General features: G+C 39.8%; 1 protein-coding gene across 4 annotated transcripts in view; it reads left to right on the top strand.

Moving 5' to 3' along the window:
• The window catches only part of PTPRK (protein tyrosine phosphatase receptor type K), a 395,839-nt gene extending 393,097 nt beyond the window's left edge, over window positions 1-2,742 (top strand). For all 4 annotated transcript variants that reach the window (XM_040429122.1, XM_040429120.1, XM_040429123.1 and 1 more), the window contains one exon: window positions 1,601-2,742. In XM_040429122.1, the coding sequence (XP_040285056.1) occupies window positions 1,601-1,654 (54 nt within the window). In that variant the 3' untranslated portion in view covers window positions 1,655-2,742. The remainder of the gene's footprint in view (window positions 1-1,600) is intronic.
• The last annotated feature ends 9,539 nt before the right edge of the window (window positions 2,743-12,281 follow it).

Raw genomic sequence — 12,281 nt, 5'->3', positions numbered from 1 at the left:
CTTCATTGCCCACAGTAGTAAACCTGATTCATTCCGAAAAACTCCTGCATCAGGAACCAGAAATAACTGCACCAGTGTTAACACAGTGTGCCTGCTGAGGATCAGGTACTTACTCATTTTTATTATGCCGCCTGGCTATGAAGTCAAAGCTAATGTGATTTACACATACTGTTGCAATGTAGAAAAAATATGGCTTTACATTTCAGACACACACTTGAGCACATTTTTCTAAGAAATATCCCCTGATACAGAGAGTGTGGAGACCGTAGATGAATCAATTTGTGCAAGCTCTCACGGCACACTTTTCCTAATCGGAAACCACAATTGCCACCGCAGTATCCTTATTTTTTGTTCTTTTACATTATACCTTTTGAAACTTTTTTCAGAACACAGATCCGGCGCAGTTTGAAGCGACACATTTATGAAGTTGTTTAGGGGATGTGGCTTCATGAGCATGGTGGTGTGGTGCACTGCTCCAAAACAAAATGCGCCTCCATTTTTGTTGCATTACTGGGGGTGAGCTAAGCCAACAAATAAGTGGCGTAAACTTAGACTAGACAGTCTATAGGTCCACCGGATTCATCATCTAACCTCAGGCAATGTGATAAATCTGGCACGGTCCAAGTTTACAGAGCATTAGTAACTGTGGGCCAACATCTGTACTATGCAATAGTGTGCGTCTGCCACAAATCTAGTTTTATAATGATGGCAAATTGGCAGAATAGTTTTGCAGCGGGTATATAAAATCCTTCCCTCTAGTCCAGTGCTAGAGAGCTGATCGATCTGATTGTTTCATTGACACTGGGATGAACACAGACGTCTTTTTTGTAAACTTTTTGATATGGTATGGAGATGCATTAGAAACACACACAGGCCCAGATTTACTATTCGTAAAGATGGCTTAAGCTTAGTCAGGCATTATAGTCTGCACCAGATTTATCACAGTGGCTCAGGCTGGATGATCAATCTGATGCAGGAACAGGCACTTTTCTGTGACTCTGTATCAAACTATTGGCATACATTTAGATAGAATTTTACATTAGAATTGTGATGCAGTTTTGGTGCAAAATTGTGCCTTTTAGGCCTCATCCACACGGCCGTTGTTTTGGTCCACATCCGAGCTGCCATTTTGGCAGCTCAGGTGCGGACCCATGCCCTTCAATGGGGCCGCAAAAGATGCTCCTTCCGTGGTCCGCAAAACAAATATAACCTGTCCTATTCTTGTCCGCGCTTTGCGGACAAGAATAGGCAGTTATATTAAAGGCTGTCCGTGCCGTTCCGCAAATTGCGGAACGCACACGGACGACGGCCGTGTGCATGAGGCTTTGGCCTCATACCCTTTCCAGTGAAACTCTACCCCCTTGTCAAGCATGACACGAAAGAGTGTAGAAACCCTAGATCTGCCAATTTTTAGGCAGATTTTTGATGCAAACACATAATAAACCTGGACCACAGTGTTGTCACTGTGTAACATAAAATGTGTATTACTTGAAAAACCCCAAAAATTACACCAAATGACTTTTTCTCTTTAGTGTACTATAACTGCCAAACTTAACAAGCATAACCGATTTTTTACTAAATGTTTTTCTTCATTTTACAGGAGCAGTACCGGTTCTGCTATGATGTTTCCTTAGAATATCTAGAATCATCATAGTTGGATGTGCCAACCAGCAGTTCCCGTTCGGACAAATGTCACTCCAGCTGTGCGGTGGGGGATTTTTACATGGGACCTTTTAAGTTTTAAACAAAGCAAACAAAAAAAAAAAAAAGCTGAAAGGAAAAAAAAGTATTTTTCTTATGACTTTCTGTATCTTCATAAAAAAGGACAAAAGCTGTTTCTATGACTGTAGTCAGTATTGATGAACTTAGTGCCACACGATCACACACTGCTGGAAACCAGAAGTGGACAAGTCTGTCCAGGATTTGTACGTATTTGTATATGCAGCCGTCTCACAAGACAACTCTCAAGCCAGTATGTTGCATGTATCTATTTACAATGTGGCAGTTTCTCTTTTTTTAAATAAAATTTGGTTAAAATGATTAACAAAAAAGTGCAGATTTGACAGTAAATTCCTGTAATTTTATCTACATTTCAAGCATCACTGAACTGTACTTGGCTTAATATTTTTTGAACATTTATGCCTGGATCGTACCTTATATAGCCCAAACATAAGCCAAAGAATTAATTGTAAATATGTCAATATGGAGAAGCACACTCTGTATTTATTGCTTATTTACATTCCTTTATTTTGACGGCTGAAGAAACAATCATTTTTCCTGAGGAAAGCTTTTTGCTGAAAATGATGGCGGTTTATTTTTGTATGTAATGAACGTAAGTAAAAGGAATCTGTTTTCTGCATTAATCTCAGAGCAATGTTTCAAAGATGTTTTGTCGTATTTTATTCTGGTGGACTCAAGTTATGTGAATTTGTTTGGTTCTGGATCTTCTTTTAAAACAGGACCAAAGTGATATACCATTTTCCACCAAGACATCAGTAACCATGGATCAAAAATATTCATATACCGTGTGGGAAATCACTGCTTACAAATTCAAGATCTGAGTCCCAGACCACTTGTTAGGAACATTCGGTTACCGTAGAAAGGAGGAGAATGCAGCATTGTGGTCCAGGGCCTGAGAACATATGATTAGCACATTGTAAGAAAATGTGTATCTTGATGTTTACAGACGTGTAAGCTTTGGGCTCTCGGCAAAGTAAATTGAAATAAATGAATACCATATTACAGGAGTGTCACTTGTCCCATGATTCCCGAATTTTTTTTCAATTATGATTTATGCCAGCTATTTGTGGTTGCATTTTTTTTGTTTTGTTTTTTTAGTTTGTAGGTCTACAATGGAGTCAGTTTCTCAAAATGTATTTATCTACAGTAGGTGTAACGTGTTGTATATTATACATCACAATAATACAAGCATACAATGCAAAATATTTTTTACTCAAGGATTGCAAAAATAAATGCGTCCATACACAATTGCCAGCTGAATATATATAGCGGTTAAAAGGGGTTTTTGAGACCTTACTATTGATGACCTATCCTGATTATAAGCTATTAAAGGGGGATTCCTTATCTCTTATCCACAGGATAGAGGGTAAATATTAGATCATTTGGGGTCCTACTGCTGGGACCCCCACCGAGTACGAAAACCCTGTACCCCCTGCAGCCTCCCTGAAATGAACAGAACGGATGGTCGGGCATGCGTGCGTGCGCTCCATTTATTTCTACGGGGATTCCGTATATAGTGGAGCCCAGTACTCCGCTATCTCCAGAGCTCCCATAGAACTGAATGGGACAGCCATGTGCATGTGTGAGCTGCCACTCCATTCATTTCAGGAGGTATGGGGGCCCCTATTCTCGTAATCGTTGGCGGTCCCAGCGGTAGGACCCCCGCCGATCCAATAGTTATCCCCTATCCTGTCGATAACTTCTAACAATCAGAATACCCCTTTTATATCCGAGAAAGTGAATGGTAGCTGTGCTGCTGTAAGCAAGCATGGTCATTTCATGGTGCATGGAGCTGTAGTGTTTTAGCACAGCAGCTTCTGAAAACAGCTGACTCCCACTAATCTGATATTAATGTCCTAGATATCTCTTTTAAGAATAACCTTTCAAGACAAACACTTGAAGGATATAAACATACAGGAAAAAAGCATAGAATATAAAATGATCAATCTCTTATTTTTTGTGAACCGGGAGGAGCTTTATTTGTGTGTCCAAACTACTGTACATGCTGTGTCGGATACCAGAAGCCTACAACATCAAGTGAATGAGAGTGATGTTTGTGAGCATGCCCCTCACCAGTGTCAGATGGGCTCAGCTCACCTATGCCTATTCCAATCTTGTATATCATGATGGCGACTAGTCAAGAATCGCCAGAATGTATCCCGAACAAGCCATTCTTGCATGGTATGCATTCCTGAAGAAGTATGGAAGGTACACCCTTGAATCATGTAGGCAGTATTTATACCATAAAAATGTAATTGTTACATACGTACTTTAGAGTTTTTGTTTACATGATTACTTTTGCCATAAAAGTATGTTAATATCTTTGATAAATGGCTACATTCTACATTTTTCAGTGCTTACCCTACTCTCATAATGGAAAATTCAAATAACGATCATGTTGGCAGATGGCAATTCTCAGCATATGATTAATAGTTATTGTGCATTTAACTCTTAAATGTTTGATGCAAAGGGGAATTCTAATGTTTCCTGGGCAATCAGTAAGGCCACGTTCAGACGAACGCGTGTCTCGCTATGGACTTGCAGCGAGGCACCTGGCCTGAACTTCCACCACTTCCAGGGTCTCGTAGCATTATATTGATATATGATGCTATGTTACCCTTAGGGCTCTTTCACACAAGCAGGTGCCGTGCGGATAATCCGCTGCGTGAAAGAGTGCCAAGCTCCGCTCCGGACAGCAGAGACATGGAGCATTAACATGATTGATAGTGCTCAGTGCCTCTCTGATCTTTTTACTACAAAATCACAGTGACAACTTTATCTCACTGTGATTTTGTAGTAAAAAGGTCAGAGAGGCACGGAGTATTATCAATCATGTTAATTCTCCATGTTTCTGCTGTCCGGTGCGGAGCTTGGCACTCTTTCACGCAGCGGATTATCCGCACGGCATCCGCTCGTATGAACGAGCCCTTAAAGTTCTGGAATGTATTAGATGACACTGACATAATGCTGTCAGTGTTATCCAATACATTCCAGAACTGTAAGGGTTACATAGCATCATAAATCAATATAATGCTATGCGACCCCGGCAGTGCTGGGAGATCAGGCCGGGTGCCTCTCTGCGAGTCCGCATCGAGACACACTCTCGTCTGAAAGGGGCCTAATGCTCTCTATACACCTAGCACTTTGTGGCTCAATGTCCACACAACAGCTGAGTTAAAGGGAGCCTGTCAGCACCAAAATGGCCCCTAACCTGCCTGCAGTATCTTACAGCTGTAGCTGTCTGGTTTCTAATGTGCTTGTTCAAGTTGTCTGAAGGGTAGGATCCGCCACAAGCTGTATGCAAATTAGGTCAGTGGCTTTCACACCTGAAGTCCAGCTTGCCACACCCCCGTCCTGACCCTTCGCTTATAGTTGTTGGTCTTCCATTTCCCTCATGCGCGATTCCTTCTTGAGACCTCACATATGTGCCATATGATGTTCTCTGGCTTGTGTGAGATGCGAGTGCAGCTTGACTTCGTGTGAAAGCCGCTAACCCCTTGACAGCAATATCCTACTTTGCGCACTGGCTGTGGCGGAGTAAAAGTTTTTACATCGTTCGTGCTCATCAGAGGACTTAAGCTACTTTCACACTAGCGTTAATATTTTCCGGTATTGAGATCCGTCATAGGGTCTCAACACTGGAAAAAAATGCTTCCGTTTTGTCCCCATTCATTGTCAATGGGGACAAAACGTAACTGAACAGAACACAATGCTCCAAAATGCTGCGGTTTGCTTTTTGTCCTGGGATGCAGAGCAAGACGGATCAGTCATGACCCACAATACAAGTCAATGGGGATGGATCCGTTTTCTCTGACACAATAGAAAATGGATCCATCCCCCATTGACTTTCAATGTAGTTCATGACAGATCTGTCTTGGGTATGTTAAAGATAATACAGCAGTTAAAAGAAAAAAATATCCCAGAAAGAGAGAGAAGAAAAATAATGGGTCCCAAGCAAAACAGGCGATCATTAGACTATTCCAAAACAAGCTAGAGGCCTTCAGAAACAGCAAAAATAGATCAGTTTCTGAAATCTCCTAATAGAATTACTAGAGCAGGTCAAAAAGGCACCTATGATACTGATGGTAAAATGCTGGTTCTGAAGTGGAGAAACTGGTGGCTGATCATTTCCAAGAAGAGGGGGTGAAAAGAGAGGACACTACTTGATTTGATTACCACTGGATCCTCCCCACTAAAAGATTTTGGTGGCGGAAAAAAAATAATTGGAGAATTGACACAATTTATTTTAACACAGCTTGGCGCAATCCAGGCTGATGTGATCCTGATAAGGAATGATGTCTCTTAAATACGGGACCGAGTCACAACCATAGAAAAATCTGTGGGGGTCTTGGAGAGTGAAACAAAAATATTTAAAACCCAAATCTCCTCTTTAAAGACTGATGTTAACACCTTACTAAAAAAAGCGGTGGAATTGGAGGTCGAGGCGATGTAATGTAAGAATTATCGGTATACCTGAGGGTACAGAAGGTCAGAACCTGGCTGAAATTATACAGACCTTAATCCTTGAGAAATTTAGAGAGCATTTTTTGCGCCATTATTTTTGGTAGAAAGAGCACACCGTGTACCGGGGGAAGATACTTGTTTCTCGGGACAGAGATATGATCTTGAAAAGGGCTAGAGAATGCCCTCCTATCCTATACAACGGGAGTAAAGTGTCCTTATTTCCTGATTTTTCAAAAGAGATTCAAGAAAAGAGATGCAGTTTTACTGCGGTAAAAAAACGCTTTCAAGAAAGGGACATTAAATACTCATTTGTTTATCCAGTTAAATTTCGGATCATTTTTAAGGGGGGGGGGGGGAATCTTTTTTTTTTTTATACCCCTGATCTCCTGACAGACTGGTTGGATTGGAATAATATTTAAGCATTACTGTCTTATGTGTTTTTTTTTCTTCTTAGTTAAGAGATCCGGTGCAGTAATGTGGCGGATCAAGGGGGGGGGGGGGGAATATATGCATGGGAGTGTGATGCTTCTCTTAGGAAGAGGGAGAGGAAGGTGGCAAGATTTGTTACTTTTTCTATTGTTTTTGTTGTCTTCTTGGGACTCGATTGCTCGACTTGATGTTGACTTTAATACTAACCTGAAATGTTTGTGGTCTGGGGGATAGGCTTAAAAGACAAGCGGTTTTTGATCTGGTGCAGAGACATCTGCCAGCGATTGTGTGCCTACTGAAGACCCACCTTACTGGGGAGACAGTTAGGTGGCTCGGTAGAGGATGGGCCGTGCAGACATATCATTCTACCTTTTCTAGTTATTCTAGAGGAGTAACTGTTCTAATTCATAATCGGATTGATTTTGTTTGCCGGGCATCCTCTATTGACAAGCATGGCAGATATGTGTTTCTTTATGGGAAGCTTACTGGAAGACTATGTATTCTGGCCTTTATTTATATTCCCCCACCCTTTTCTCTTAAAATACTCAACTCTTTGTTAACTTTTATTGATCGTTGGCCTGAGTATCCCTCACTAGTTATTGGGGATTTTAATTGTTATAAACCCAGGGACTGATAGGATTTCAATGGGGGCTGATACCCAGACTCCAGTACAAGGGTTCCTCTTGGCATGAATCTGTCAGGAATCCGGTTTTGTCGATGTATGGGGCCTCGTAGGTGGGGGGAAGAGAGCATATTCCTGTGTAAGTAAAGCTGGGAACTCCATGTCTAGGATAGATCTGGCCCTGATAAATGAAAACTATTCTAGATGCATAAAGTACATGAAATATGAGGCTATGGGACCATGCACCGTTCTCTCTTGAGGTACCCATGGACGATAATAAACAAAGTGTAAGGCTTCCCTTTAGATTAAACCCTCATTGTATTTCCTTAATGCTAAATCATAAAATGATTGAACAGGAGATTGTCCGATTTTGGGATAGTAACTATAATTCAGCAAAAATTCAATCGGTATGGGATGCATTTAAGGATTTTATGAGGGGGTTTTTTCTTAGTAATATCTCTAATCTAAGAAAGGGGTACGGTATGACGGAGAGGGGATTGAAAGACGCAGCGGCAGCTGCCATGATGGAATAATCCAGGGAGAAAACAGGGAAATTTTGGAGAACGCAAGTCAGGAGTATTCCAACTCAAGGCTCAGCAGAGGCTCTTTTTAAAAAAATATAAATATTTTTCTGTGTCAGGTCACCCAAGGAAATTATTGGCCAGGGAGATTTTGAATCGGGACAAAAAGAAATATAGATATTTTGGATTCCATCTCCCTACTGGTTCGTACAGACGCTCAAAGAGAATCTCTTGATCTTGAGCTTTCCCTGCAAGAGTTAGAGGCAGGAATAAAAGCTTACTCTGGAAATTCCACCCCTGGTTCAGATGGATTCCCATATAAATTCTATCGTAAATATAGGGAGGTTATCCTCCCTTGTTTTTTTTGAGGGTCTTAACTAAATCACTGAGTCATTGTTAGAAGCTGTGATAATATTAATATTTAAAAAAGGCATCGATCCCCTGGACATGGAGTCATATAGGCTGATTTCATTACCTAATATGGATGTTGAGCTTTTCTCAAGGGCTTTGGATCCGTGGCTCGCTAAGGTCATTACATCAATTATACATTCTGATCAGAATGGTTTTATTACCAATAAGGGCACAATCTCCATTGTGTGTTTGCAAATTTACATTCTTCCAGCGGAGGTTTCTCTCTCCATCCTGTCTCTTGATGCCTCTAAGGCCTTTGACAGGGTGGAGTGGAGATTCCTCTGGAGGGTTTTAGAAAAAATGGAATTTGATGCTAGGTTCATAAACATGATTAAGGTTTTGTATAAGTCCCTTAAGGCCAGTTTGAACATCAATGGGAGCTTGACAAATAGTTTTTCATTGAGTGAGGTACCCGTCAAGGGTGTCCTCTATTCCCATTATTGTTTGATATTTATATTGAGCCCCTTGCAGCTAGGGTAAGACAAGAATCTGGGATTGAAGGGTTTGGAGCATTAGGAATGGAGGACTGTATTTTGTTATATGCAGATGATGTGTTATTCTTCATACATAATACTAGTATTACACTTCCAAGGGTTATTCAAATAATTATTTTGGTGAAGTTTCGGGCCTTGATATTAATTGGTCAAAAACTACCCTCATGCTTTTAGATAGACTCGAACTTCCCAGTGAGGGACCCTTGAGTATCTTAAAGATTTCTGATTCCTTTGATTATTTGGGTGTGACGATCTCCCCTAAGGTTGAATACTTTTTGCATCTCAATCTGAACCCATTGATAAGTAAATTGAGGTCCAAAACGGCGATATAGCTTAGACTTTCACTATCTAGAGCTGATAGATTATCTTTAATCAAGATGGTGATCTTACCCCAGCTTCTTTACATTATTAGGAATTCCCCATTATGGATTGAGGATAAATGTTTTAAATTAATTGAGAGAATCATTAATGACTGATTTTGGGGAAGAAAGCTTGTAAGACTTAAACTCGAACATTTTTATAAGCCGATGAAATATGGAAGGTTCAACCCTCCTTTTTCTAAGGGCTATTTTATATCTGCACAGTTATGGCTATACTGTCAATGGAAGAATAGCCCACAATGTACGTCTTTGGTCAGTAGATCTGTTTGATAACATGTTTGTTATTAGAATCTGGGCAGTTATCTAATGTCCGACAGGACTATGGTGAGACAAGGAAACTTTTCAGTAAGTCCTGGCGCACTATTAGAGGATGGCTAAGAACAAAAGGATCCTTACCCTGTACACCCCTTTGGCATAATTATCACCTACAGGTCTTAGATGAACAAGTAGGGGATCACTATTGGCAAAAAAAATTTTTTTATCTCGCACAGGTGGTGAGGAAAGGAGGTATACACTCGTTTTTGGAGTTATCACAAAGATAGAATATAACTAATCTATAATGGTTTAGGTATTTTCAGCTTCGTTCGGCACTTTCTAGTCTTGAAGAATTTTTGGGTTAGATATAGATATTTTGACACCCTTAAATGGATTAATGGGGAATCTAGTGCACAATGTCAAGATTGCTCAACTTTATAAATTATTACTGAAAGCACTATTTAATAATTTAAGTTCACCTGGCCAAAAAGCTTTGCGAGCTGATTGTCCAATGAGGATTGGGAAAATATATTGTCTAACTTTAGATTAGTGTCCCACAATTTTAACCACGTTTTCGTTCAATTTAATATTTTACACAGAGTTTGATGCGCCACTAGGGTTTAACAAATGTGGTTTGAGAAATACATCTAATTGTCCACAGTGAGTCACCTGGGGCTAATTATGAGCACATGTTTTGGTTTTGCACAGACTTGAGTATTGGTGAGCAATTGATACAGCTATTGTTCAAAAAATTTAAGTAGTGCTGGATATTGGGTAATCTTTACAATGTAAAGTGCCATATAGATGAAGACTCTTGTCAAAAGTAATGTTTTGATGTTTTTGGCTAGACTTTTGATTACACGGGTTTGGTTTTTACGCAATACACCAAGTGTAAACTCGTGGTTAAACTTGGTTAATAAGATCAAGAGATATAAGAAGGTGATGTATAAACAAAGAAATATAGAGGAAAATGGACTAGAATATGGGGTGCATGGAAATATTAGTCTTCCTCCCTCAACTTCTTAGAGAGACGCATCGTGGGGGGGGGGGGGGAATAACTAAGGGTACTACGGGTAGGTTTAAAAATGAAAAAAATAAAAAGTATTAACAATGTTGATATGAATGTTTATAAAATGAATTGTTGGATTCTTAATAAAATATTTAAAAAAAAAAATTTAAAAAAAAGATACAACCGGATCCATTTATAACGGCTGCAGATGGTTGTATTATCAGTAACAGAAGTGTTTTTGCTGAACCCTGCCGGATCCAGCAAAAACGCTAGTGTGAAAGTAGTCTTAGACAAGCACATCATTAGAAAACACAGGCATCCACTGTAGGGTACTGCGGTCAGTTTAGGGGCCATTTTGGTGCTGACAGGTTGCCTTTAAAGTCACTCCAATATTTTTTTTTCTCCACTTTTGATTTAATTGCAGCTCTAGGAAATGCTTTTATATGCAGTTTTCAATGCTGTATTTTCCCCCCAATGACAAGTGAAATGTCTTGCTGCAGTCTAATGAATACAAGAATGGGATTGTTAATGTATTGCTGGCCAGAGATGTAAAGACTTGTTCAGATTACAGTGAGTGCTCCTTGTGCTATGTTTTTGTTTGTTTATGGGTGCTTGTCTGGAAATGATTCCTTTACTGGAGCAACATTGAAACTATTTTTGGGGTCTCAGTTGGTAAATCTGGCTTATTGAGAGCTAGAGAGGCTAACTACTCCCACCTTTCCACCCATTTTTCAAAACTCAAGTTAATAGAGTAAAATGTCGTAAATGGATGAGTTGTCGTTTTGAAACCACCCCCTTCCTTAAGCAGGCATTGTGCGTTCTAGAATGCATATCATGGGTTTTGGACAACCTGACTTCCACTATGAGTAATCATTGTTTCATCTTAATAATATACATTACAAAGTTTCCTCTAGTAGTGTGTATGAGGTGCTCTATTTTTCAAATTTAAAAGGTTCATGATATTCTTTCTACTATAATCACTGCACCCAGATCTAAAACTGTCAGTTTATTCAGAGAAAATCCTGGAGCATATACTGTTTCATTGATGTCAATGGGTTTGATGTAATCCATGAGCATGCCATAGTAATATCCACAATAAAGCTTACGGAACAGATATTCAGAAATTGTTCCCCTTCAATGTACTGCTTGTTACAGTAATGTGACTTTAATACTTTGGAATTAAGTAAGGGAGTGGCAAATGAAGTACAATAGATGGTAAAAAAAATAACGGATTGCAATGCACCTTTTTGCAGACCCATAGACTTTAATAGGGCCACTTCCTGATTTTCACTGATGAGTATAGGACAAGTTTTATTTGTTTTGCGGGACTGTGAAATGGAAGAAAAGATATGGACAGCACACAGAGTGCTGTCTCCATCTTTTGGGGCTCCATAGAAGTGAATGGGTCTGCATCTTATCTGCAAAATTGCGGATCAGATGCGGAAAGCAACATACTGCCATCTGAATGAGCCCTCACCATGTGCTGGTACCTATTACCATTTGGTCATAACGCGTCTGTTTCCATGTGCTACTAGTTTAAAACTTCACTTTTATTTTTCTCTCATTTAATAATGAACGAATGCAAAAACTGAAACATTTTGTTTTTAAACTATCTATAGATATAAAGCAGATAGGTAATTTAATCTATCTAGAGTAGACTAAGATATAGAGTGTGTTGCGGTTTGTTTTTCACAGCATCACTTCATTGCTTATAACACTGTAGCTTAGAACAGCCAGAGCGCACTCTGGCTGGCTACTTTTTTTTCAATTTAGCTCTGTTTGTATACACATACTTTCTCTGATACTAGCTGCTTACTACTGAGTCTAAAAACACACACAAATGCACACCCTACCTCCCGACATGTTTCGCCGGCAAACTGGCATCTTCAGGGGATCGTGCAGGTATGTGTATTGGGAGTATGGCAGGCGCAGCACTATGAAGTGCCTTTTGCGCTG

This window comes from Bufo bufo, chromosome 4, assembly GCF_905171765.1.
Source record: "Bufo bufo chromosome 4, aBufBuf1.1, whole genome shotgun sequence".
In the NCBI taxonomy this organism is placed as follows: domain Eukaryota; kingdom Metazoa; phylum Chordata; class Amphibia; order Anura; family Bufonidae; genus Bufo; species Bufo bufo.
This window is presented reverse-complemented; position numbering and strand designations above follow the sequence as displayed.